The sequence below is a fragment of the Lolium rigidum genome, chromosome 1, assembly GCF_022539505.1.
Source record: "Lolium rigidum isolate FL_2022 chromosome 1, APGP_CSIRO_Lrig_0.1, whole genome shotgun sequence".
In the NCBI taxonomy this organism is placed as follows: Eukaryota; Viridiplantae; Streptophyta; class Magnoliopsida; order Poales; family Poaceae; genus Lolium; species Lolium rigidum.
Genome location: NC_061508.1, coordinates 192,864,291 through 192,891,908, shown reverse-complemented (window position 1 = coordinate 192,891,908; position 27,618 = coordinate 192,864,291). Strand labels below are relative to the sequence as shown.

Genomic DNA, 27,618 nt, shown 5'->3' with positions numbered 1-27,618 from the left:
AAGGACAAAGAGGAAGACAGTTCCGAGGCAATGGATGAGGATGACGCTTCGCCGGACCTCAAAGACGGATCCGCAGCTAAATCCAACCCCTTTGTAAAAAAGAGTGTAGGCGCGTACCACACCTTCCTCGGAACCCCAATAGTCCGCGCAAGCAAGTCAGCTTTCCGGATCCTGAACGCCACAGTTCCGGCTGTGCCGCAGTATGTCAGGTGGTCGGAAGTCCCGTGCACGTTTGATAGGCAGGATCATCCTACCATCATGCAGAAAGAGTGCTACGCCTTGGTTGTAAGTCCCCGCATTGACAGGTATGACTTCTCCAAGTGCCTCATGGATGGCGGAGCCAGCTTGAACATCATGTACCTGGAGACTCTGGAGCGGATGAACCTTACTAAGGAATAGCTTAAACACAGCAACACTGAGTTTCATGGCGTGGTTCCGGGTAAAAAGGCAAATTCCCTCGGCAGCATCAGACTTCCCGTGGCCTTCAGCGACATTAATAATTTCCGCGAAGAGATGATCACGTTTGAGGTCGTGCCTTTCAAGAGCTCCTATCATGTTATCTTCGGCAGGCCCACCTACCACAAGTTTCACGCTAGAGCGTGCTACATCTACAACAAGCTCAAGATTCCGGGTCCTAATGGTATGATTACCGTATCCGGAGACTACAAAAAGGCTCACGAGTGCGAGCTGGGCGAAGCCGCCTTCGCAGAGTCTGTGATATCTGGAGAGGAGCTGAAAGGCTACAGAGCCGCGGTGGATCCGACTGAAATGCAAACCACCAAGAAACAGATCTCCGAACTGAAAAACTCCTTCAAGGCCACGATAGAGACCAAGAAAGTCAACTTCAAGGAAGGAGACGCTACAAAGCAGGTCTCGGTCGGAGCCAACATGGACCCTAAATAGGAAGACGCGCTCGTCGAGTTCCTCCGCGCTAACATGGATATCTTCGCATGGCAGCCTTCTGACATGTCCGGAGTACCAAGGGAACTCGCCGAGCACTACCTCAACATAAACCCGGGGGCTAAACCGGTGAAGCAAGCTATGCGACGCTTTGGAGATAAGAAGCGCCGCGCCATAGGAATGGAATTAGCAAAGTTACTAGAGACAGGTTTTGTAATAGAAGTTATCCATACTGATTGGGTCGCAAATCCCGTCCTTGTACCCAAAAAGAATTCTGAAATACTAAGAATGTGCATCGATTACTCCGGCTTGAACAAGCATTGTCCGAAGGATCCGTTTCCCCTGCCGGCATTGACCAAGTCATTGATTCGACGGCAGGGGTGGAACTTCTGTGTTTTCTTGACGCATATTCCGGGTATCATCAGATCCGGATGAAGAAGTCCGACCAAAAGGCGATCTCGTTCATCACACCATTTGGCACTTACTGCTATGTTACTATGCCCTTTGGCTTGAAAAATGCAGGTGCCACCTACCAACGCACGGCAGCGGTGCCTGAAGGACCAAATTGGCCGGAACGTACACGCCTACGTCGACGACATCGCGGTCATGACCCGGAAAGGATCCGACTTGATCAGCGACCTCACAGAAACCTTTGAGAATCTCCGACGGTACAAGATGATGTTGAATCCGCTGAAGTGCGTCTTTGGCGTTCCAGCCGGAAAACTCCTTGGCTTCATCGTCTCTAATAGGGGCATTGAAGTTAACCCGGAGAAAATCAAGGCAATCTTGTGCATCAAAAGGCCAACTTGTCTCAAAGATGTGCAGCGACTAACTGGTTGTGTTGCAGCAATTAGCAGGTTTGTTAGCCGTCTTGGCGAGAAGGCGCTACCCCTGTACAAGCTATTGAAGAAGACAGACAAATTTGTCTGGGACGAGGCAGCAGATGCAGCACTTCAAGAGTTGAAGGAAATACTCACCTCCCCACCTATCCTAGCAGCACCAGGGGAGTCAGAGCCTATGCTCCTTTATCTGGCAGCTACCAACAGAGTCATCAGCCTCGTCATCGTGGTGGAGCGACAGGAAGAAGGGCACGAGTATGGAGTCCAAAGGCCAGTCTACTACATTAGCGAAGTGCTTACGGAATCCAAACAAAGATATCCTCACTTTCAAAAGCTAGCCTATGGAGTTTTCCTAGGTAGCAGGAAGCTGAGGCACTACTTCCAGGAGCATCCGGTAACAGTCGTGAGCAAAGCTCTACTGTCAACGATTCTCAACAACGCTGACGCAACAGGACGCACATCAAAATGGGGCATTGAATTATCCGCCTTCGACATCAACTACAAAGCCAGGACTGTAGTTAAATCCCAGATCTTGGCGGATTTTGTTGCAGATTGGACAGAAGCTCCGGATACAAATATGGAGCCAGAACTAGAGACATGGGTTATGCACTTCGATGGATCCAAGCAGCATCAAGGCTCAGGAGCCGGAGTCACCCTGAAGTCCCCTACCGGAGAAAAACTGCAGTACGTTCTGCAGATCCACTTCGAAGCTACAAACAACATGGTGGAATACGAGGCTCTACTACACGGTCTGCGCATCGCTAAGGAGATAGGGATCAAGCACATTATTTGCTGCGGCGATTCCAACCTGGTGGCACAGCAAGTAGCCGGAACCTGGAACGCCAGAAACTCCGTCATGGCGGCTTACAGAGATGAAGTTGACGAGATCGCCAAGTGCTTCCTCGGATACGAAGTCAAGTACGTCAGGAGAGACGACAACGCAGCGGCAGACATGTTGTCCAAGCTCGGATCCGGCAGGAAGCCAATTCCGCCTGGTATTTTCCTGGAGCATCTACGGATACCCTCGGTGAAGGGCGCTAACCCGGAAAACCCAGATGTGGCAGTATCTCTGGCTAGTGAAGTGATGGCTATCATTCCGGCCTGGAAGCAGCCTTTCCTGGACTACCTCATCGATCAGAAGTTGCCAGAGGACGAGGTCCTCGCACGACAGATCATCAGACGAGCAAGATCCTACACAATCATTGACGGACAGCTCTACAAACGAAGCGCAACAGGAGTATTCCTAAAATACGTCTCTAACCAAGATGGTATTGAGATACTCAGAGAGATCCATGCAGGGGACTGCGGGCATCATGCCGCCCCCAGGTCACTCGTTGCAAAAGCTTTTCGGCTTGGGTTTTACTGGCTCACAGCTAAAGAAGATGCTGACAAGCTGGTAAAGACCTGCCGAGGTTGCCAGTACTACGCTGCTTGTGGTGACCCGGCATACCACTGCATGGTGTAGTATGCAAGTCTGATGTAACACCAATGAAACACTGTTCCACTAGTACTATATTGCTCAGAGTGGTACAATAGAAACATCTGCGGGTCCAAGGCATGTCTATAGAATTACAACACTGACTCTTTACAAAAGATCCCATAGCCTCCTACTTTACAATGAGGTAAGACTGCAAATAACTCCAGAAGAACGACTCGTAGTCTATTCTTATCACGAACTCTACTTGTAGAGGTTTTTACTAGCTATAGAGGCTATGAATAGATTCTAGCTAAATAGGAGCTAGGTTTAGGGAGCTAGTTCCCTTCTACTGCTTAATCTAAGTTTTCTCCCTGGTGGAGGTGGTATATGACTCTTCCGGTAGGTTCCTGTCCCTTAAAGTAGGTGTTGACTCCTCGGTCTTCGAGTTGTACTGTAGATCCTCCCTCGATACCTCCATATCTAAGCAGGGGATTTAAGAGTGGTATGAGTACGAGCGTACTCAACAAGTTCATTATAGGAAAGAGGTGTTTAATGCACTAGCTACGGCATTAGACCAGAAAGTCTAATACCAATGCAGGTTTTCTTAACCATTTCTTCAAAAGGTTGCTTTTATTCAGAAGAACTATGTCCGTCAGCCTTCACCGGTTTACTAGAACTTCATGGAGTTCCTTTCCGGCGGCGTTCGCAGTTCCATAACCCGGAACAGGGAGTGACAGGTCACGATTCATTACACTCTGCAGAGGTGTGTTGCTTTACCCATAAGAGATCTTAACCTTGGTGCCAACCGGGCGCGCAACCCGCCACACTTCCTTTGGTGTGAGGCCCGGTATAAGTTCTAGCCAATCATGTTCCTCCGCTACCTCGAACACCCACCCTTTGTTGCAATTCCGACCTTGGGTCCTCGCCGGCCAGCGTATCCAAAGTTACCATCCTACCTCGACTACTATCAGGCACGACGGCCTGATACCTTCGCCGGTCGTTGCAACCCCTCATAGACCGCAATACCGTGGGGACTTAGGACTCCCCAGCCTCACCGCTTGCTCCTTCGGGTGACAAGTGTACTACGGACAATGCCGTGGGGACTTAGGACTCCCCAGCCTCACCGCTTGCCCCCTTGGATTACAAGTGTACTACGGTAAAGCGCATCCGTTGATGAACGAGAGGTGGAAACACTTTTGACTACTCCGTCCCACTCCGGATCTTATGGTTAACACGGGTATTACGGCACAAGAATCACTGGACGACATTTGTTGTTTAATCCTATATGGATATAAATCCTTGCAATAGAACCTCCACCATATCAACACAATCCATGGTTCCATTACCCACCACATAGTCATATTCATAGTTATGAAAATAGTGGTTCTGCTTTTTATGCAATAGTGATAAACATAGTACTTTGCAAGTAATTTGGTAAAAATACTCAAATGACATGAGCAAGTGATGAACTTGCACTGAACACTCGCAAAGTGTTGCAGTTGGATGGTGTGGACTGACCCTTGTCCTCTGTTGCTGAAAAATAGCATCATTGTCCGATAAGGGCAATGGTTAAAGAAGCAATTATGCATGATTCAGCTTTTAGGTTTGTTCCCCCCTTCCGGTGTTTTTATCATTTCATGTGAGAGGTTAATACTAAGAATGATTTAGGGATACTCTGTTTAGGGTAAAATACAACCTTGAAATGTTGTCAAGGTTCTTTTAATGTCCAAAAGCATTTAGGGGACTACAAACGAAGCTCTTCAAGATTCTCTTCGGATCCGGGCTCAATGGAGTCGGAAGAATGATGAATCTCGGAGTACTTCGGGGGCTACTGTTGTGGGTATACTTTATGGGTATATCAACGGCATGGCCTAGATCCGGCAAGCCCGGGTGGCCCACGAGACGGTGATGTGGCATGTGGCCCATCGGGCGGCCCAGTTGCTGAAGATCCTGAAGGATGAAGTCCAGCCCAGGAGCAGGAAGCCGGATCCCAACCGACCTACGAAGGAGGCCGGATCCGTGGAGGCCCATGAAGTATCCGGATCCAGCACGTTCTTAGAGGAAGGCGGATCCTTGACGTACACGGCAAGACATTGTACCATAGTTAGGCAACTTGTATTCCGGCTAGGACTCTCCATGTAAACCCTAGATCCGTGCGCCTTTATAAGCCGGATCCCGGGAGCCCAAGGGGCACAACCACAACTCATTGTAACAACGCGAAAGCGCCCAGATAATTCCAGACAAGCAGCAGTAGGCCCTGTCATCGTGCAGGTGTTCCGAAGCTGGGTAAATCGCGTACCACCGTCCCGTGTGCACTCCGCCCTATGGCCCCTACTTCTTCTCCCCCTCGTGAGTATCCCTCCTCCGAGGCACCGTCGAATAGGCAACGACAACGTCCTTCATGGGAGCCGCTCTTTGAAAGTCTGTTTGATAAGGGGGTTAGAGTGCCCACTACGTACCATTCGTTGACAACAACAAACACCTCTCAAAACTTTATTTGTATGCACATGATTTAATCCCTGCTTCCCTCTGCAAAGGGCCTTTCTTTTACTTTATGTTGAGTCAGTTTACCTACTCCTTTCTATCTTAGAAGCAAACACTTGTCTCAACTGTGTGCATTGATTCTTACATGCTTGCTTATTGCACTTATTATATTACTTTGTGTTGACAATCATCCATGAGATATGCATGTTGAAAGTTGAAAGCAATTTCTGAAACTTAAATCTTCGTTTGTGTTTCTTCAAAACCTCTTATTAAGAATTTATTGCTTTATGAGTTGACTCTTATGCAAGACTTTTTGATGCTTGTCTTGAAAGTACTATTCATGAAAAGTTTTTGCTATATGCTTTGTCATTATCTATTTGTTAGCAAACTATAGATCATTGCCTTGAGTCACTTCATTCATCTCAAATGCTTTACAATAGTATGATCAGTATTATGTTAGTAGCATGTCACTTCAGAAATTATTCTTTTTATCGTCCGAGGGCGAGTAGGAACTAAGCTTGGGGATGCTTGATACGTCTCCAACGTATCTATAATTTCTGATGTTCCATGCTAGTTTTATGACAATACCTACATGTTTTGCTCACACTTTATAATGTTTTTATGCATTTTCCGGACTAACCTATTAACAAGATGCCGAGGTGCCAGTTCCTGTTTTCTGATGTTTTTGGTTTCAGAAATCCTACACAGGAAATATTCTCGGAATTGGACGAAACAAAAGCCAAACCTTCTATTTTACCGAGACGGACCCAGAGAGCCAGAGAAGTGCCGGAGGGGGCCCAAGGGGGCCCACACCATACCTGGGCGCGGGCCCCTCCCTAGCCGCGCCACCAGGTGGGGAGGCCACCCCCTGGCTCCTCCGACTCCGCCCTTTCGCCTATATATTCTGTCCGTCGCGAAAACCCTAAAGGACGAGACGATATTCCACGAAGAGTTCCGTAGCCGCCGCCATCGCGAAGACAAGTTTCGGGGGACAGAATCTCTGTTCCGGCACGCCGCCGGGACGGGGAATTGCCCCCGGGAGTCTTCTCCATCGACGCCACCGCCTCCATCATGCTCCGTGAGTAGTTCCCCCATGGACTATGGGTTCTAGCATTAGCTAGTTGGTACTCTCTCTCCCATGTACTTCAATACAATGATCTCATGAGCTGCCTTACATGATTGAGATCCATCTGATGTAATCGGTGTTGTGTTTGTTGGGATCCGATGAATTGATACATTATGATCAGTCTATCTATAAATTTTGTGAAGTTATTGTTGCTGCAATCTTGTTGTGTTTAATGCTTGTCACTAGTGCACGAGTGGCATGATCTTAGATTTAAGCTCTATAATTATTGCTTAGATTGTATCTACAAGTTGTTTGCACATGTCTATGTCCGGAACCCGAGGCCCTAGAGTGACAGCAACTGGGATAACTGGAGGGGAAGGCTTAGATATGAGGATCACATGTTTTCACCAAGTGTTAATGCTTTGCTCCGATACTCTATTAAAAGGGGTACCTTAATTACCAGTAGATTCCCTTGAGGCCCGGCTGCCACCGGCTGGTAGGACAAAAGATGTTATGAAAGTTTCTCATTGCGAGCACGTATGACTATATATGGAAAACATGCCTACATGATTAATAAACGTGATGTTCTGTCTTAATGCTATTTCAATCCTATCAATTGCCCAACTGTAATTTGTTCACCCAACACTTGTTATTGGAGAGTTACCACTAGTGTAGATAGCTGGGAACCCCGGTCCATCTTTCATCATCAAATACTCACTCGGTCCTATATGCCATTAGAAGTAGTATCAACTATTTTCCGGTGCCATTACCTATGTGTTACTGCTACTGCTGCTGTGTTACTATTACTATTGCTCTCATATTACTGCTGCTTTCACATCACCCCTGTTACTAGTGCTTTTCCAGGTGCAGCTGAATTGACAACTCAGTTGTTAAGGCTTATAAGTATTCTTTGTCTCCCCTTGTGTCGAATCAATAAATTTGGGTTTTACTTCCCTCGAAGACTGTTGCGATCCCCTATACTTGTGGGTTATCAGTGATTTCTTCTACAAGGTTCTAGAACATTCTAGCGCCTTCCATAAATGCACCGGATCATTTCCAAGCTTGGAAAGTGACTTCCTATATATGAATCTTATTCTCCGGACCATTCCGGAACTCCTCGTGATGTCATGGATCCCATCCGAGACTCCGAACAACATTCGAACTCCATTCCTTATTCCATATATACTTAAAACGACATCAAACCTTAAGTGTGTCACCCTACGGTTCGAGAACTATGCGGACATGATCGAGACTCCTCTCCGATCAATAACTAATAGCGGGACCCGGAGATCCATAATAGCTCCCACATATTCAACGATGACTTCGTGATCGAAAGAACCATTCACATAAAATACCGATTCCCTTTTTCACGCGATATTTTACTTGTCCGAGGTTCGATCATCGGTATCTCCATACCTAGTTCACCCTCGTTACCGACAAGTACTCTTTACTTGTACCGTGGTATGTCATCTCTTGTGACCTAGTCACATGCTTGCAAGCTAATCATACGACATTCCACCGAGAGGGCCCAGAGTATATCTATCCGTCATCGGGATGGACAAATCCCACTCTTGATCCATATGCCTCAACTCACACTTTCCGAATACTTAATCCCATCTTTATAACCACCCATTTATGCAATGGCGTTTGATATAATCAAAGCATCCTTCTGGTGTAAGTGATTTACATGATCTCATGGTCGAAGGACTAGGTAACTATGTATCGAAAGCTTATAGCAGGTTGAACTTAATGACTTGATCTCATGCTATGCTTACTATGGGTGTGTCCATCACATCATTTACCTAATGATATGATCTTGTTATTAATAACATCCTATGTTCATGATCAGGAAACCATGATCATCTATTAATCAACAATCTAGTTAAATGACAGGCTTACTAGGGACTCTGGTTGTTTACACAACACACATGTATCAATGTTTCCGGTTAATACAATTATAGCATGGAGTGTAAACATTTATCATGAACACTAAGATATAACAATAACTATTTTATTATTACCTCTCGGGCATATCTCCAACAGTGGGCGTGGCCGCCCCCGGGGCCGGGGCTGCCAAGGTGGAGCAGCTACGGCCCCACGGTCTCCATCGCATGCGCCGCCGTCGTCTTCGCAGGAAAAGCGCTGCTTCGAGTTCCTCTTTCGCATCGACGACAACCCCCTCGGCATCAAGCGGCTCCCGGACAAGTTCGCCTAGTTCGTCGATGGTCTCGAGCCGGCCCAGTTGCAGCTACGGGAGGCCAGCTACAACTTCTGCCGGTGGCCTGTCGAGGTCTTGTTCGACGGGTAGGGCAAGATATACATGCACACAGGGTGGGACAAGTTCGCCCGCGACCTCGCTCTCGAGCCCGGCTGCCAGCTCACCTTCCTCTACGAGAGGGACAACGAGATGATCGTCAAGGTGTTCGACGACACATCCTACCGTAGGCACTACCACACCGGCGAGTCCGGCTCAAACACCTACAGTTAGAACTGTCAGAGTGTTCTTTCTTTGCAGCGAATATGGCCATAGGCCAATTGAAGCCACTAGTGGCGGTTTCTGGATGTTCTTCCTCGAAAGGACCAATATGGCTATCATTACTAGCTGGATTTTCCAGTTTGAGTGACTGCGAGTGCCTGAAAGTGTTCTTTCTTGGCAGGGAAGCCAACACTAGTTATGTTTCCTCATTTTGCAATGTTTTAACTATGTATTAGTTTGTGCAAACCATGCTCCAAACTATGTATTAGTTTGTGTAAACCATGTTCCAAATTATGTATTAGTTTGCGTAAAACCATGTTCCCAATTATGTATTAGTTTGTGTAATGTTTTGAACTATGTTTATAAATGGAAAAGAGGAAAAAAACAAGTAGAAAAAACTGCGTCGGGCCGCTGGAGGCACCCCCAGGCGCAAACGGACGCGCGGATAAAAACAGATATTTTCGTGTCCGCTGGCGACGCAAACAGACGCGCGCAGAAATTTGGGCGTCCGAAATGCGTCGCCCTATTGAAGATGCCCTAATGCAAATTCATATTTATTGGGTTGTAGACTTATCTTGTTTTGAATTGTATGATGTGATGGTAACATAGCTAGTTATCACATCACTCTTTTTCTTCATTTATTATCATGTCATATCATCAAAACTTATTAGAATGTGTGATGTTACTAGATATGTCATGTTACTTCATTATAAATAGTCTTAATCTAAGTAAAATTAAGGTATTTAGTTCTCAGGATTATCCAGTCTACATCTAAATAAATGGACTGTCGAGATTCTCTGAGATTGGGAATAATATCTCGAATCCCCTTAAATACACTATAAATAAACATGTCCTAGTTAAGCAGCGTCTCAAATTCCTTGGAAGTACATGTACCTTGCTAGTAGTACTCCGTGCTCCATCTACTTCCATGCGATTAAGGGCACCTCTCATCTCGCGCTCGCGCGTTCGGATGGGTCCAGGCGAATAAAAATGTGGTCCAACGCGGCGACGCACCGCAAATACGGATAGTCGCGGCGTCCGGAACGATGCAAGCCCGGCCCAAATCTGGGCCGGGTTTGCGTGGCCGCGCATGGCACGCGGCTTCCTCGTGTGTCCGCCTGGTCCGCGTGGCTAGCCCAGCTGTCGGTGCCCCAGTCCTATTAAATGTGGACTGGGGGAGGGGGACTGTCCCTAACCAGTGCCCACACTCCACTCCAGCCACAAACGAGCGACCTAGAGCTTCCGCGCCGCCATGGCCCCTAAGCGGGAGTTCCTCCCATCCGCGAACGACCACGAGGACGCTAACAACCGCGAATCGCGCCGACGGCGTTCGACATGGGGCCACCGGCTCCTCCCAGCCGCGATCGGATCTACGTCACCGTAGCGGTGGCGCAGATGTTCTGGGACGCCGGCGTCCCAATGCCGTGGGGGGACGTGCACCTCCCTCACGGCTGGCACCTGAGCCCAGATCGGGTTCCGGTGCCGCCCATCCCGGGCTCCGGCCGCGCCCGCATCGCGGAGATCCAGAGGCGCCGCGTGCAGCTGCCGGCGGAGCTCCAGGAGCACCCCGCATACGGGTTCGAGTTTGAGCACGACGCGCATCGGCGCACGCGCTTCACGTCCGCGACGGCGCGGCCTCGCGCGCAGCCGCGCACGCCTGCAAGGCGGGCTGGCCACCGCCCCGGCGGCCTCTACATCGACGAGGCCGCGTCGCGGCGTCCCTTGAGCAGCGCGACCTCGAGGAGCTGGGCAAATGGCCGCACCTCGTGGAGACGCTGCGCACCTCCGCGCTAGAGGAGATGGCCAGGAAGGCCCAAGAGGACGCCCAGGTGGAGGCGTGGGCCTTCCTCGAGATGGCTCGCCAGGAGGAGGAGGCCACGCGCCAGGCGGCGCTCTGGGAGGAGATGGAGCGCCGGGCCGCGCTCCGGCCGGAGGAGGAGCGCCGGGCCGCGCTCCGGCAGGAGGCAGAGCTGCAGGCCGCAGCGGAGGAGCAGCTCCGGAAGGAGTCCGCGCGGAGGGCACAGCTGCGCGCAGCCGGCGAGCCCTCCGGACCCACAGTCCGCCTGGGAAAGGGCGCAGTGGTCGCCCTAGCCGGAGTCCCCGGCACCCTCCGGCGTGTCCAGCTGGAATAGCGCGTTGCCGCCGGGGGGCGTCGTCCTCATCAACGGCGACGACGACGAGTACTACTGGGAGTAGTACTGCCGGCGGCCACCATGCTCGCAAACCCTGGCTAGGGTTTGCTTCTTTTTTTTACTTTAAAGCCCATATAGGGCTTTCGCTTTCTTTTGTGTAAAAATTGCCCAAAATAGGGCTAAGTTTAATGAACCACTAGTTTCAATTTATTTTTTGTTGTTTTCCTTTTTCCTTTTTCATTTTTATTTTTATTTTCTTTTATTTTATTACATTTGCGCTGCGTCCGCGCGTTGGGCGCAGCGTGCGACCCAAACGGACATGCGGACGCGGGCCGCTGTCCGGTGTCCGCTCGGCCACCCAAACGACCCAGAACGGACAGTCCAGCGTGTCCGTTTGGGTCGCTCGGTTGGAGATGCCCTTATGCTAGTATTTATTTCCTCTTAAATTTTTTTTTTCAACCTTGCGCAGGTGTGACATGAGAGTGATGTAACACGAGATTTAGCTGCATGCGATTTATGGCGAATTGCCCTGATCTGATCCTCCGATGGCTGCCTTCCTCGTTTTGACCAAAGAGGCCGCTCTGGATATTTTCGCGCGCTGCAAATCTCGAGTTAGTGGTCCAGATTAACTAGAGACCCTAAATTCTCGTGTTTATCCGTTCAGGAAAGAGGGAAATGGAATCTCGATACCATCCTGTGTGCGACCGGCCGGCCGCCGCACCCTGTTTTTCCTCTGATTTGACACGACAGCTGAATCATCCTCTTACATTCAGACATAGTCGATAGATCACTAGCTGGAATTGTTACTGTAGCAGCCATGTGCAGCATATGCACGCAAGACTTCCTTTCTACCACTCTACTAACTAGGTACTAGTAGTCTAGTAGCAAAAAAGCATGGAATAATGATTACATGATCAACATCTAGATGTTTTGGTCTTCAAATTCTAGCGTGTGATTTCTTTGTTTTACAGCTGGGCATGGACAGCCCAGCCCGGACGACCCAGCCCGAAAATCCCGGGTTGGGCTGGGCCCGGCTTGCACTTCGGGTTGGGATCGGGTTTGATTTTTTAGCCCGAACGTCGGGCCGGGCCAGGCTCGAGCTTGCAGTTTAGGCAAGAGTTGGGCCTGGACCGGGTTCGGGCTTGATATTTTAGCGTCGGGCTTTTTTGGGCTTGGCCCGAAATCCGGCCCGCCCGAGTTTTGCCCAGGTGTTCCAAAGGAGACACGGGTGATAGGTTTTCTGCCTCCCGTCGGCGCCGTTGCTGATCTATCTCTCCCGTCGTGGTGGCGTGAGCCATGAAAAAACGATGGATCCTGGTCCTGGTGGATGGCTTCGGGGTTTTTTCTTGATGTTTTTTCAGTTTGATTTGTGTTTATGTCCTACTTAGACCTCAATAAGAAATAGATTCATCCTTCCCCGTCTAGCCCCGTACCGATGGTGCATCTACCGAGGTGTGTCTCCTGTGGATCTTTTTGAATTTGGTCCGTGTTATTTCTGATCTACGCTTCTATTATTTGGTGACGATTGCTTCTCTTGCGCTGGTCCTTTCCGACCTTAGCACGACGAATTCTCATATGTTACAACAACGAGGTATAATACGACAAGTTCTGTTCGACTCTAGTGAAGGAGGCAGAGGACGGCGACACAGCTTTCAGCTTGCTCGAGTGTTTGTAGTCATGGCTAAGTGGTCCAATAACATGTTTGTGATTTTTGTTGCTTTTGAAATCCCTTATACTGTTGTTAAGGATTATGAATAGATCGGTGGTTGTTTTGCGGAAACAACCATGGAATATATCAAATTAACAGTAATGTGGTTGCTTAGCTCTTGCCTTGTCTATTGAGCAGTTAAATGTACTTATTCCGTCACTGAAGCTAGTTGGCTCCATCGACTCTTCTAGGAGCTTCATCACGCTCTACCTAAAGACACATTGTTTTACGTGGCAATGTCATCGTGATCTACATGTCCATGAACCCAGTGCGACATTAACGTAGCAGGCACATTGAGATTAATCTTCATTTTATGTGTAAGCAGACGGGGAAACCACATGTATCAACCGTAAAATTCTTGCTAAACCTTAATGGAAAAAACGAGCAACAGTTGTTTCCGGTTCTTAGAAAAGAAAATTGTCAGATTAATTATGTTGCACTTGGGATTATTTGAATTCTTCATGTGCCTTCTTCACGGCAATTCGTGGGCATCTTCACCGAAGGCCTATCATCACCATTGTCATTGATTTTAAATCTAGTGTAAGCATCCAAGAATCTCCCATTGTGACTACGGGGGATATTAGATAAACCGAATATCTCATATATTTGGTTATACCCTGCCATATTTAGCGTCTGTATATTTGCATATAAATAATGCCATTATGGTTGGGATTGTCTTTGAGAATCCATGTATTCTTCTGATCTCCGTTTTGACAGTTTCTTGTAATCTCTCTATTAATACAATTGCTAGGAGACCCACGATTGTGTGGTCAATCAATCTAATGCTATCACATACAATTGGTTTGGATGATAGATGTCTCTCCAACAATTGTGGACATATAGAACCAGCCATGGAATACCTTTACCCGGCAGGCATCATGTCATGACAGTGAAGCACGTACGGGTATTACTCGCAAAATAGGGTGCGGATTGCTTCCCCGGGAAAAGGATACACTGGCGATTAACCAGCGCCATGGACGATGGGCTCCGGCTACCCACCACCGGGTCTCGTGAAAAAGTAACAGCAACCCCAGTGCAAGTTGCTGCTGAGAACGACTTAACTTGGGAGCACACCACAGGGTCGCAGCTCCATGGATGTCTGCATCCGCCATCAGCTAGCTTGGTTTTTTTTGGTCTCAATGATGGATATATCGACAACAATGTTTTGCCATGTAATATTTTTTTATAAAGAAGAATATTAATATCGTGAAGATATCAATTACACCTAACCTCTATACCAACAAGATACCCAAAGATATCAGGCCTGCACACAACAAAGAGAAAATAAAATAAACATGAGAAAAATAAACAAATACCTCGCCACGGTGATGAATCACTCGCAATAGTAGCACTTTAACCACCACCAAAGACAACGCCAATACAGCAAACCAAATTCTTCAAAAGAATGGATCCAAGAAGGAAACAATGCAAAAAAACATTCCCGTAGCCGATCTTGGATTTACAGTGTGGAGAAAGTCCGAGTTTTTCAAAACAATATCTTTAGTAAGGCTATTGTCAGGTTAGATTTGAGATTTTTACTCTGGAAATCGTGGCTCGGTACTCGAGGAGCATCACCAAGAATGTCGTCCTCCTGTGGTGCCACCCCAGCTTGCCAAAGTTGTTGTTGCAAGTCGCCAAACAACCGACATACATGGATAATTTATGTTGCATAGTATTCATCGCAACCAGTACCCTCTCCGCCGTTATCAACCTACGATCGCAACCACCATGGCTTTCTTCACCTCTATTAGTTTCATGGAAATCTATATTAGGACATGTCCCGACGGCAGCGACAAGAAGGTGATGCTTCACGCCGCCTAAATGAAGCCTATCTAGTTGAAGAGAAGGATGTGTACAACTACATCAATTCCGCTCTAGATGTCAAGTGGCGCCATACGCCAAACATGGGAGATCGCCGATATGAAGACATGAACTCATGAGCGGCTAAAACAAGGAGGTGCACAATAAGCAGATCAACGACCTAGCACAAAAATACCAGCAAGGCCTAATGACCTTTATTCTGTCCAAGCGAGCAGCCGCCATGACATCAGGCGGCTGCAGAGGCAAAGACGACCCAGACTGTTGTTGGTCCCTTCCGACGATGTACAAAAGGAGCACGCTCAAATAAAGGTCCCAAAAGAGCGCCTGGTGTAAGGGACTGCCAGCAAAGACACCGTGGAACTCAGCCCACTAGGCCTAGATTTGGCCCAAACTAGGCCCACGCCGCCGCCTCCCGAGCGACGCTGCACCATTGCGTTGACACAACCCCGGGCGCCGACTCATCGTAGCAGCAACGGCTGCGACCTGCAGGCCCAGATCGCACCTAGGATGGCTTGTGTCGCCATCTCACGTGCCTCGGCAGCAGCGCGATGGAGACCGCTGAGGGACTTTGCCTCGTCCGCACCGTCCTAGCCCAGCGTCGCCGCCTCTCCAACTCCGCCCTCTTCTCATCCACAGGTCACCTCGCGCGCGCCCTGACATTTCCCCGTCGAGCGCCGCCACATTGTCTAGCCCCACGCCGAGTGCCTCCACGGAGAGCTCCCCCAACACCTTTTGTGGCAAGGGTTCTGACAGCCACCACGAGGGCGGAGGTGGGAGGGCCCCTGCGGCGACGTCTTTAGGGTTCTTCCGAGTTGCACATTGACGAGCAACGCGGGGGGCATATAACATAACCGTAGTATACAATATCGATAAAAATATAGCAGATGGGGTTGTTTTTCCTCCGTAGAACAACGATGTGGTTGATATGGTTCTATTGTAGGAGCCTTGGTAGGATCACTCCTCGGAAATACCCCCTCCGTTTCTGAATAGAAAAAAGTCCATTTTTCGTCCTTCAATTTTCACACAAGTTCACTTTTGATTTCAAATGTTTCATTTGGTCCAAAAGAGACCCTAAATTTTACCAACTTGTTCAAATGTCTGGTTCTGCTGATTTTTTTGAAAAAAGATACAAAACATAACCAAACAGTAAGAAAACCAAGGTGAAAATACCCAACCTTTCGCCAAAATAATTTGTACCGAGCCAGTTTCAGCCAAAATAAATCCCCAATCCTCTAGCTTGAGTAGATTGCCGCAATTTAACTATCTACTCGATATCGGCATCCGTCGCTCGTCTAACATCCTGATTGTCCACTGCGATGTCCGCCACTAGATCAAGCTGGATGTAATGAAACCCACAACAATCTTTCAACTAATCTTGCGGTTGAACATGGGGATGTGGTTCCTATCGGTCAACCTCTCCCTCCCTTTCTGCCCTCACATAGGCCAGTGGGCGCGTCTAGCCGGACGATATGCAGAGGTTGATGAGTTGCGACGCTACTAGGGCTGTTGCTGCTGCCCTTTATGTGAGAATCGCTGGAGCGGCAGAAAGACGAGGCTGCTAGGGCTGGTTATTTACCATGCTCTTTTTCTTGCTCGCGCGTGAGTGGGATTCAAGGTTCTCATCTTGACTAGTTTTTATTGAGGTACGGTTCCGATCTGATTTTTTTTTTAACTTGGTTATCATCTACGGAAGAAAATCATAAGAACGAGACATGTGAACGGGTTGGCAAAGTTTAGGATCCATTTTGTACCAAATAAAACATTTAGGACGAAAAGTGAACTCTGCACAAAGTTGAGGATGAAAAATGGACTTTTTTCTTCTAAATATATGGCGTTTTGGAAGTTTAATTTACTTAATTTAAACTCATACAAAGAAATGTTGTCATAATTGTATAACGAAATTCTAAAATCAGTTACTTGCTCTTGGTTTTGTAATAAATATGGACATACACATTTTGAAACACAACATTGCAAAATACTAGTAGTGTTTTTTGCGCTAGACCCACAACACGAGGACGCCCGGGGCAGCGGCCTGGGGCAGGGCGGTGGTGGTCTCCACCTCGATCGGGGGTGGTCGGCCGGCTGGTTTTGGTGAATCTCATGATCCCACATCTAGTCCAGGCGACAAGTTATGGAGGCGCGGATGCCGGTGAAAATTGAACCCTGACACTGGTCATGGCAGGCGATGATGGCGTCTATGTGTCGTTATCTTCTGAAGGCATTGTCGGTGCAATCATTGTTTACTCGCTCGTGCTGCTCTAGGAAAACCCTAGATCTGGATCTTCCTGATCGAATGATGGTGCACGTTCAGTGTCGCTCCCCCTTATGGCGGAATCATTTTGGAGCAGCTTCCAGATGGTGGAGGCAAGAGGAAGAGTGGTGTGCATCTACCGCATCGACGATGGCGAGTCTCGGTGGCATGTCGCCACAGGGTCTTGGTGCCGGACGTGAAATAATGGACTCACACAGGTTGGGGGGGGGGGGGGCTTGGGGCACTGTTTGGTATCATGGTAGCGTTGATGCCAGGGCCGGGGAGGGTTATGCGGATATCCACCCTGAAGATTGATCTACGTTGACGGAGGTGACGACTTCTAGGTGAGTGCATGAGACGTTCGCTGAGGGTCTGCTAGATGGAATGTGTGCTCTTCTTTCGCCGTAGGGTGACACGGTAATGCCTCCGGTACCTAGCTGGTGAGGCGTATTTTAAATTTTTAGGACATAAGACCATGATGGCATGTTTTTTCACCCATTGCCGGACTTGTAGGTGTTGAGTGTTGGGTTGGGATTTTTGATGTATGCTCTTGCCAGATCTTTTTTCAAAAAAGGGTACATCTCAGCTTCTGCATCGATTGTTAATGCAGCCTTCTTTATTATATTATTCATTAAAGGTCTTACAAAGATTATACATAAAAACCCCCGAAGCCAGCACATAATACCTACAGACCAAAAAGATGAGTGAAGACCAGGCCAACAATGCCTTATATCATGAAAGCATGACACCACCCTCATCAACTAGGAACCAGAAACATTGCATACGCCAAGATACTCTCTAGGCAAAACAAGAGCGTTCAAGCAAGCACCTCGTGTACACGCTACATAAGCCGTCATGACCAACGAGCCACCGAGCAATCTTCAGAATAAAGATCCGCATAATTTCACCATTCATGCCATCGACGTCACGATGAGGCTAGACAGTTCCCCCACCCTTCATGTGTCGAATATCACGCGACCACCGTCAAGACCCCGCTGCGCCATGCCACCGAGAATCGCCGTCGTTCATGCGCTAGAAACAACACCGCTCCTCCAATAAACCAGCCGATGGCCTTGCAAGATCTTTGTTAAATAAAATTCATATGCATCTCTTTGGGGTCTCAACCTCCTTTTCGAAAAAAATAGTAGTGATTTCTTTCATTTGTCTAATCTGTATAATATATTTATATATAAATTTTCAAAGTTAGAAAATATTGACTGTGATTTATGTATGGCGTTTGTTACTTAGCCCAGAGACTGTGGGTCCTAAAACTATGATTTTGACCAGTGATAATGACAACGTTTCTCCACCTCTGAAGAATTATTGTTATATTTTTCGCATGTGGAACCGTGATCTTGCTGCTGGGTGTTGACATCCTGCAAGTTTCTAACCCCTTCTTGGGTGCTTGATGGGAAAGCTATGGGTTTGCTACCTTATCCTATTATCCACTCTAGGTAGTTAGCTAGGTATGTCTATCTCCCAAATCCTTAATCGGAGACTGTACTTACAGGAGGAAAATTTAAAATCACTAGGTTTATTTAGGATTTCAGACTAGCATTTTCACACAAATAGGCAAATAGCCCATATGGTTCGAAACTCGTTGACAATATTAGCGTGCTCGGGCTATGGTATAAAACCATTAGTTCTATATAGTTTCTTTTTTACCGGCATTAGTTTTACAATTTTGTTTTTATATTTCCGATCTTTTGCTCTTCTTTTGCTAGGGCAATGATAAGATTACGATTTCATGATAGAGAAATAATGTATAATAGGCACAAGGGAATTGTTTTTATGTGGGGGTCCAAGAGATCATGGAGATCTGCCAATGGGGACGTGCCCATTGGCAGCCACTCATCAATTATTTGTCTCAGTTACCAGAACAAATGGACACAAGGAGTACTTGCCCACCTCTACCCTATGGCATACGTCGACTTGGTCTCAATCAAATATGGTCAACCAGCTGGGATATCTTACGTTCTCTTCCCAATGTTTCAAATTTTGCAGTGATATTTGTAGGTTGTGTAAGTTTAATCAGTTAAGTAATTTATGTGCAAGATGTTTTTAAGGATGACACTGAGAAGAGTATTGACAAATCATCATTGTCGTGTCATGGATGATTTCTTAGATGAATGGTAATTTTCTGGGGCATGTATAATGGATCATTGTAATTTGTTTAACTTCTGAATGTGATACAACTTACAATACTTTGTGCATGAAAATGAGAACGTTCTCAAATATAATGCAATCTGTATAACTCCGTTACTTTTTAAGGCATATTTTGATGGGTTAAAACAAAAAAAAAATTCACAAAAAAATTACTATTTTGGTATGTCATTTACTTCATATAAAATCAGAATTGTAGTAAAAATTTATTATGATACAAATTAAATATACGAACACCAAATTTTGTCTCACATAAATGGCAGATGAATGGACTAATTGTCGCCACAATTATTTCTTGACCAATTAAAATGTGCCTTACAAAAAGCTACACTGAAGTAGTGTCATATATGTATGTTGTAGCTCCGAAACTGCGTGATCGGTCATAAGTACTTGGAAATTATTTTGTTTCTTAAAGCTGGAGTTCCTTATACACTATGTGATGACTGTAACAAATGTGCTTCCAGATTTTTGTAATGTGAAAAAAAAATTATTTATACTTTTATTTGAGTAGGGGGACAAAATACCTTTCTCTAAACATGCTTACACACTAATTATCACTATTCAAAAACTCGGTTGAGATACAGTTTATCGGCAGATTTATCGTGAATCGGATGGTAACCGATAAGATTTTGACATATCGGTTGATTTATAGCCGACACCGATATTCCCGCCGATTTTTAGTCTGATAGCCGATATTTCGTCTGATTATTAGTCTGTCGATATTTGGACCGATTTTCAGTGAAATTTCGTTGAAACGGTCGATATTTTTGTCCTATAGTCTTGTAAAACTCTGTATTAGCTCAAAATTTTCATTTTGATTGATTCAAATGCAAGGAATCAAGATAATACTTCTGTTTCATGCTCTGATATTATGTTTATATAGCATATTATACAGAATTTAGTGCCAAAATTTAGGATTTACAAAAAAAAATAAGCCGACAAATGGCCGACTGATAATATCGATTAATCGGCCGATAAGCGATTAATCTCCATTTTGTGAACGACTGATAAGTTAATGATTAACGATTTCTTGAATATTGTTAATTATGAAGTTCAACTTTTCTCTAGTTCTAGTAAATGAATAAGATGTACTACCTCTATCCGAAAGATTAAGCCTTATATTATTTCTATAAAGTCAAACTATGTCAAGTTTGACTAAGCTTTGGCAAAAATTATTACATAGTACAAAATTAATATCATTAAATAGATAATAAAATATTTTCATATGGTATCTACAAATTATTATATTTGTTGATAGATTGTTCTAAAAGTTTGTTCAAATTTTACTTGGTTTGATTTCAAAAAAAATATAAGCCTTAAGCTTTGGATGGAGGCAGTATGTGTTTCTAAGATAGTCTAATTCATTATGATGCATGCATTAGCTATACATGACTGCTTGCATATAGTTCCACGCTTTTACTGTGCAACAATGTGTGTGGACCTAGGATTTTCTGGACGAGCCTCATGAGTTGTTGGGTGTGCACGTGGCATCTCCTGAGCCACTATTTTCTAAATCTGGAACATGAAGTACTGCAGAATTAGAATCCAATCTCTCTGACTGGTGGGCCCACAGAAGTTTATTCTTTTACCCTCTTGTGACCATCTTGGTTTTGGGGTGACCACTGAACACCAAACTTGTTTTTATGTGTATGACATGGCAAAATAATAATGCAAACATGAAAGTATTGTGTAGTAATTTAACGGATGTATTTTCGGTTGTTAGTAGAGATGAAAATAGAACAAAAAGAGACATAACTGAGTGGCACTACATTTTCTCTGCGGAAGCAAATATAAATAAAAACCCTTTAAAAGAATGTGAAAACCTATATCATCAAAAACAAATATGAACTAGATACAATGGAGAGAGCGATACAAAGCAGGTGATGGCTGGGCGACACGGCAGCACACTGAAGGTTTTTTGTGTCTGTAACCCAATGTTATGTTACACTGTTGTGCTTGCACGATAAGGGAAGAAGACCAAAGGGATTACAAGATTAGGTAGGAGGATATGTTAGCTTGGGCTTATTTGAGATTGACAAGGGCCCGATGAAAGGGTCAAACAAAGCCACGATAAACATTCTGCAAAATCCACTCATTTAGTTATTATATCTATTTTCTTATTTTTAGTAGAAAAATCAAAAACATTCCACTCTATTTCCATCCCTAGTTGTAGGGGCATTGAAGTAAAAAAGTAATATCAAGTCCTTTAAAAAAAAGGAATATCAAGTAATCTGCAAAGAAATGCCCATTCATCAAGGCATAAATAGAGAGGTTTACCATTAGGAGTGCATAGTTTATTTTTTCGATAAATAGCATATACTAATATCGCAAAGATAATTACACCCAGGCTCTGTAACAATGTTTTGCCCTAGCGGCATTACGGATGCACATAGCTAAAAAAAAGAATTACAGAAAAGAAAAGTCCCGCTACAATGACCTATTCCTTGAAGCAACAAAACTGACACCACCGAGACAACACCAGCAAAGTCCTCAGGAGTGCATAGTTTATAGTGGGGCATGTCAAAGAAAATTACTCTACCAAAAGGATAACTTTTGGTCTTGCTTAAAAGCCATATCCAGTGACATACACCAAATAGGTCATGGAGGTGTTTATCTGGAGGGGAAAAAATCAAATGGCGTAAAACAATCTTTGAAATTGTTACCCACTTTATTAGTTTATTTACTTGGTATTGAGGATTTATGTGAAAGAAGTTGGTGTGTTGATCATTACATGCCTATATTTTCTGTAGTCACCACTTCTTTTATCATGTCAGAACTCGTAAAACCATGGGCGCAACACATGATGAATTGGTCGGTACCATACCTGCTTCTAGATGTATCCTATTTAGGGAAACTGATTACATCATGGATGACTAGGATCTTGGGGAGTACAATTGGTGATTTCGTCCACGTCCTACAAATAATTCAATATTTCAGAATCTTGAAGTACCTTACCATCACCAATGGATCGGCACTAAAGTGTTATTTACGACATGTGTTGCTTAAAACGTTTGCTATTTAGGCTAACCTACATTTATTTTTCAAATACATGGTCAACACTAGAATATGCAGTTAATTTGGGTCATGGAATTTTGTCAAAATTCAATTAATTTCACATCCCTTTCCTAGAAAATTTATTTATTAAATTTAAAAATGATGATAACTGGGAAAAAAATATTTGAATTCGCAAAGAAAAGTCCTTTTAAACCGTGAAAAAAATTTGGGCACCTTTTTGGCCACCTATCATAAGCTCTCTCGTTTTCTCTTCTTCCCTATAAAGTTGTCAACCTCTACTCCCACGCTGTTTGAGAGAGAAAAGGATAGAGACAGAGACAGGGAGGGGGGGAGGGAAATAACTGATGAGTTGCTCTTATGCATGCAGAAGTTTATCATAGGATTGGGTCATAAGCATTGTTCCTAGGTGCTGCTTCTCCTCTTAATCTTTCTTAATCGCCCTCCCCTCTCATATGTATGTGTTTTTCAGCAGTAGCTGATATCTGCGTCTTCAATTGCTTAACTTTTTTTTTGCCTTGTTCTGTTCTTGTGGATGATTCCTACTGTTTTCCACTGGAGATGTCTTTCGGGTCCATGGATCAGCTGTGGTTTATACACTCCTACCTTATCCTTGGCATGTTCTTGCTAATATTTTTTAGTCCAGCAATGGATAGTAATTCGGTTGAATATGGTAGACATGGAGATTCCGACAGCTATGGCCAATATCTCCATATTTGTAGAAGTTACAAATCTGATTGGTTGGAACCTTTTTGCGTGAAATGTTTGGTCAGAACTTCAAGTTTCAAAAATGATGAAGGATTTAAATAGCTGTCAAGGTTGTACATCTAATGAGATTTTGTAGTGGTTCTCTCTGTAGTATGTTGGTTATAGAAACTAAACATCAGGTTTTATTAGGATTTCTAGTGGAGAGCTGAAACTCTGGCAATTGATGTGCATTGGAGAATCCATTTCCTGTTGTCTGAAGAGTCCCGAAACTGGTTGTTTGAAAGTGAAGTGATGCTCTAGCAAGTGAACCTCTTACTATTTTCTGTATAAATAACTGAAGTGTTCTCATTAAAATCTCCTGCACTCTCTGCAGGATTTCATGTAGGGAAAAGAAAGCTGTTATTAGTCCTCTGTTGCCGCCATAGTCTGTGTAGCCTCAACGACAGCAACGACGGCGTCGATTAAGGCAGCCACCGGCACGGCGATGCCGGTTCCCCTTGCCCCTTACCCTGCTCCTCCTGTGCCATTCACACCACCCACTCCCAATGCCGGTATGTTCTCCGACTGGGTACTGCAAGAACAGAGACAGCTTTGGCAACCTTTGATACTTTCCTTCGGTTTTTGAGAAACTATTTGACATTTCTTAGCAACCCTTAAAGACAAGATGTAAAGGGCGTTCATGCTTTTTCATGATTTTGTACTAGACTGAAGTTCAATATGGCACAAAATGATTTCTTATAGCAGATGTCCACTTCCGAAATATAGAACTAAAGTTTCATATAGCTGTTTCTTCTGCTCTTTCTTCTAATCCGAAGTTCGACAGAACCTCAAGATATGCTCAATTAAACCATACAGGTTTCTCTGCTTATTTTACCATCGCAATGCATGGTAATGCCATGCTCAAATAAAACTTTCCGTTGTTGGTAGGAGTATGTAAGATTCAGCCACTGCAGTAACGTTCCATGGTTGTGCAATTTCAGGGGCTCAAAGCCAGCTTGTCTGCACTGGATGCCGGAATCTGCTCATGTATCCTGCCGGCGCGACGTCAGTATGCTGCGCAGTTTGCAGTACCGTGACCTCTGTTCCGTCTCCTGGTACGCACCTGAATCAAAGTCATTTGGCCCCTCGTAGAGTTTTGAGTAATGTGCAGCTGAACATTGAGTCCCCTCTATGGAAGAATACAATGGGAGACAGTAGTCTGTATACAGTATATACTATATACTCGTGGCAAGAAGTAACATCTTCTTTTCGGAAACTAAAGAGTACTAGCACCTACTTGATCTGTGCACTTCACTTCTGAAGTTACCAAGAATGTTGGACTTTACTTCTTTTCTAATTGCTGGAATTTAGCTGCATATTTCACAATAATACAATAGAGATCAAAGGGGGTAGATTATTTTTCCTTAAACCAATTTAAAAAAAGCTTTACATTAGCTGGAAATTATACTGAAATGCAGCTTTCTGATGAAAAATTTCCACCCGGTTTTGGCGCAGGGACCGAGATGGCGCAGCTAGTTTGCGGAGGATGCCACACTCTTCTAATGTACATACGTGGCGCGACAAGTGTACAATGTTCTTGCTGCCACACTGTCAACCTTTCAATGGAAGGTAAGATTTTCTTTCTCTGCCTTCCTCTGTTTCAAGCGGTATATTCTACTAGTTTTGATTCCCTTTCTGAAAGGCACCTGGAACTGCTTCCTGTATTTATAATCCTCCTTTCTGAACAGAGTGTATTGTGAGGTTGGAAAAGCTCTAGCAATCAGTCCATAACTGTTAATGTCGTAATATTGGCTTATCCTGAAGTCGCACTCACTGAAATTGTACAGTAGGATGTGTGCATTTGTTGTCATTCAGGAAACAGAAGTTTTTTTTTTGCGAATTAGGAAACAAAAGGTATTACAGGGGTATCTAGATCTACCGAAGTATGATGACTATCTCCTGGGAATTACTATCGTAGTCCGTGCCCAAAACACTCTGAATGACAAATTATCTTGTTCTCGGCCGCAGCGAATCAGGTTGCACATGTAAGCTGTGGGAACTGCCGGATGCTGCTCATGTACCAGTACGGCGCAAGATCTGTCAAATGTGCAGTCTGCAGTTTTGTGACATCAGCTGGGGTAAGTGTTCATCATCAGAGCACTTCATATTTTCTGAGTTTTACATCATATTGTTGAGAAATCTGGATTTCATACACAACCATAACTTAATCTTTATTACAGGCATCACCTGGTGTAGACCAGAAGCCTAGCAACTGAACTGGTGCAAGATTACTATGAAGGAAGAAGCTTCCCAAAAAGAGGATGCTTTGAGTGCACATGTATAGAGTTCTTCCCAGAAGCAATCTCCATTTCTCGCTTCCTTCGTTGGGCCTGGCGAGCTTGCGGAATAAACGAGAGTTTTTGGTATTACTTAGAGCTCGAAATTTGTCGAATCATCTGTATAACTGGATCAGACACATACATAAACCCTCTGTGTTTGTGTTGAAATCTAGCTTCTTTTTACTTGTGTTTTTTTCAGAAAAAACTTTTTTGCTTGTGACTATATGAATAAGTTTTCCTGCTTTGCTATCCACCAAGCCGATTCTTGGACCGACTCATATGCCGCTGAACATGAAATGAACAGTAACAACGACAATACGACATTGCAGAAACACCAAAACGTAGAAACCCAAATGCTGCGGAATCAGGATGTGCAAACATATCTGATGGGAGGAGAATGATAGCTATGGAGCAGAGCTGGTGCTGGTGGGCGCCATCTCTCTGACTCTTGTTCAACTCTGTCTGATGTCTGTCTACCGGGCCAGCAAACAGGTTGCAGTGATCTGATGGCATGTGATGCATCTGATTCTGATCTGATCATTTAGTGAGTGCAATGCCGATGGATGATGGATCATCCTGACAAGGACTGTCAGCCAGGATCAACACTGATCCAATAATTTGGTAGGAAAGCTGTGCAAAGGCTTAGGAAAAAAAACACAATTATTAAAGGCGTTCATGGTGTTCAGTCGAGTCAGTACTACTCGGTACTGTCTGATATTAGTAACAGTTCAGAAACAGGCTGAACAGCAACACATCTATGGATTGGTGCCCACAAAGAGGCCGCCCAAAAGGGTATTTGAGCTGTTGTTACGCCACCAGCCACCCCTCCGCACTCTGCCATTCCGAATGACTAAAATAGCACTACTACATTAAAATTTAGGATGAGCATTTGTTGTGTATGTATATATGAAGAAAAAATTGATCAATGTTTTATTCATTTTTAAACAAATCAGTACATCATACATCCACATATTACACATGCTAATCACACACCAAGTAACTAATTAAATACTACACAACATTATATTACTAGCGAGAAGCTATGCAACATTTAACTAATTGTGGTTGTCGGCCCAAAATTGTGCTTGAAGCCAGTCCACTGTATTCTTCTCCACCTGAAAGGCCTTGGCCAGGACATCATCCGAGATCATTGGCTTTGACCCAAATACGGCATTTGCAACGGTGATTGCTCCGGGGTTCTGGCTGCTAAGTGCAGCAATTGCAACTGCCGGCTTGTAGGGGTTAGGATTGAATTGGAAGTGGATGAGTCCTTGTGGAAAAACAAAAATATCACCCTTGTTAAGCTCCTTGGATAAGAACTTGTTTTCTGGGTTTGAAGTGACGAAGCCGACGTAGAGTGTGCCCTCAAGCACGGTGAGGATCTCCGTAGCACGGGGGTGCGTGTGAGGTGGGTTCTCACCAAGGGGTGCGTAGTCAATGCGCGCAAGGGAGATGCCGAGAGTGTTGAGGCCAGGAATCCGCATGACATTGATCAGAGTCACGTTGGACCCAACCTTGTTCATCTTTGTGTCCCTCGGCATGTCGAGTTTGGCCGCCAGGAAGAAGTCCTCAACTTTCACATCCTTCGGATCTTTGCAAACGAATCCATTAACAAGCACTGCATTGTACATGTGAATTATGATACAGTCAGAAGTAGTTTCAAAATAAAATGATGTATAATGTATTCAGAAAGTTTATACCTCGTGAGCTGTTGTCTGCAACGCAAAAGTCTTGGAGTGGGCTTGGATCCGAAGCTGCGGCTTGACACGAGACCAGTGCAAGAACAGCAGCTAAGAGAAGGAAGTAGGACGAGGCCATTTTCTCTTCCACAGATGCTGTTTATCTGTTAGCTCTGTGTGCTCTGTATCTATGCAGCGCGGATGGTTTTTTGCTCTGTTTGTAGACTGCATGGATATATATATATATATATATATATATATATATATATATACTCCCTCCGATTCATATTAATTGACTTCAATATGGATGTATCTAGACACATTTTAGTTCTAGATACATCCATATTAGAGTCAATTAATATGAACCGGAGGGAGTATATATAGAGTGTGGATTTGCTATGTTTGTAAGTAGTGGAGGGTGTAATCGGAACCACTCATTCGCATTGAGATCCGCACTTTTTTACCTAAAAGGATTCACTTTGTTTGGTTTCTACACACCCATAATCCAAAGTAGCAAGGGGACCGAGCACCTTTCCTCTTACACATGTATCAATTTGGGCAACCTAGCTCTAGCCTACTCTAGCTCTATAGGATTCAGCTTTTCACATCTTTCGAGACATGTGACCACCTCTTTAGAGACATGT

General features: G+C 45.0%; 2 protein-coding genes across 6 annotated transcripts; one reads left to right on the top strand and one right to left on the bottom strand.

Moving 5' to 3' along the window:
- Positions 1–22,581: 22,581 nt before the first annotated feature.
- On the top strand, positions 22,582–25,548 carry LOC124687050 (protein LSD1-like). Of its 5 annotated transcripts, XM_047220925.1 has the most exons (7): positions 22,718–23,087; positions 23,167–23,260; positions 23,351–23,528; positions 23,958–24,071; positions 24,472–24,585; positions 24,985–25,094; positions 25,197–25,548. In XM_047220925.1, exons 3-7 carry the CDS (start codon positions 23,462–23,464, stop codon positions 25,230–25,232), a joined length of 441 nt encoding a protein of 146 aa, XP_047076881.1. In that variant the 5' UTR covers positions 22,718–23,087; positions 23,167–23,260; positions 23,351–23,461; the 3' UTR covers positions 25,233–25,548. The 5 variants fall into 5 exon arrangements, with proteins under 5 accessions (XP_047076863.1, XP_047076886.1, XP_047076881.1 ...); XM_047220907.1 differs by lacking the exons at positions 22,718–23,087; positions 23,167–23,260 and adding an exon at positions 22,582–22,678; XM_047220930.1 differs by lacking the exons at positions 22,718–23,087; positions 23,167–23,260 and adding an exon at positions 22,594–22,678 and having other exon boundaries at positions 23,363–23,528.
- A 703-nt stretch (positions 25,549–26,251) lies between these two features.
- LOC124682906 (germin-like protein 8-11) lies at positions 26,252–27,161 on the bottom strand. Its single transcript, XM_047217510.1, has 2 exons — positions 26,996–27,161; positions 26,252–26,913 (listed from the first exon to the last, which is right to left on the bottom strand). The coding sequence occupies exons 1-2, from the start codon at positions 27,111–27,113 to the stop codon at positions 26,351–26,353; spliced, it is 681 nt and encodes a 226-aa protein (XP_047073466.1). The 5' UTR covers positions 27,114–27,161; the 3' UTR covers positions 26,252–26,350.
- Between the last annotated feature and the right edge of the window lie 457 nt (positions 27,162–27,618).

Coding starts and splice junctions, on each gene's coding strand:
- LOC124687050 (XM_047220907.1), top strand. CDS start 23,462: ATGCCGGTTCCCCTTGCCCCTTACCCTGCTCCTCCTGTGCCATTCACA. Junction 24,586..24,984: donor TGTCAACCTTTCAATGGAAG/GTAAGATTTTCT, acceptor TCTCGGCCGCAG/CGAATCAGGTTGCACATGTA. Junction 25,095..25,196: donor GTTTTGTGACATCAGCTGGG/GTAAGTGTTCAT, acceptor TCTTTATTACAG/GCATCACCTGGTGTAGACCA.
- LOC124682906 (XM_047217510.1), bottom strand. CDS start 27,113: ATGGCCTCGTCCTACTTCCTTCTCTTAGCTGCTGTTCTTGCACTGGTC. Junction 26,914..26,995: donor TGCAGACAACAGCTCACGAG/GTATAAACTTTC, acceptor TGTACAATGCAG/TGCTTGTTAATGGATTCGTT.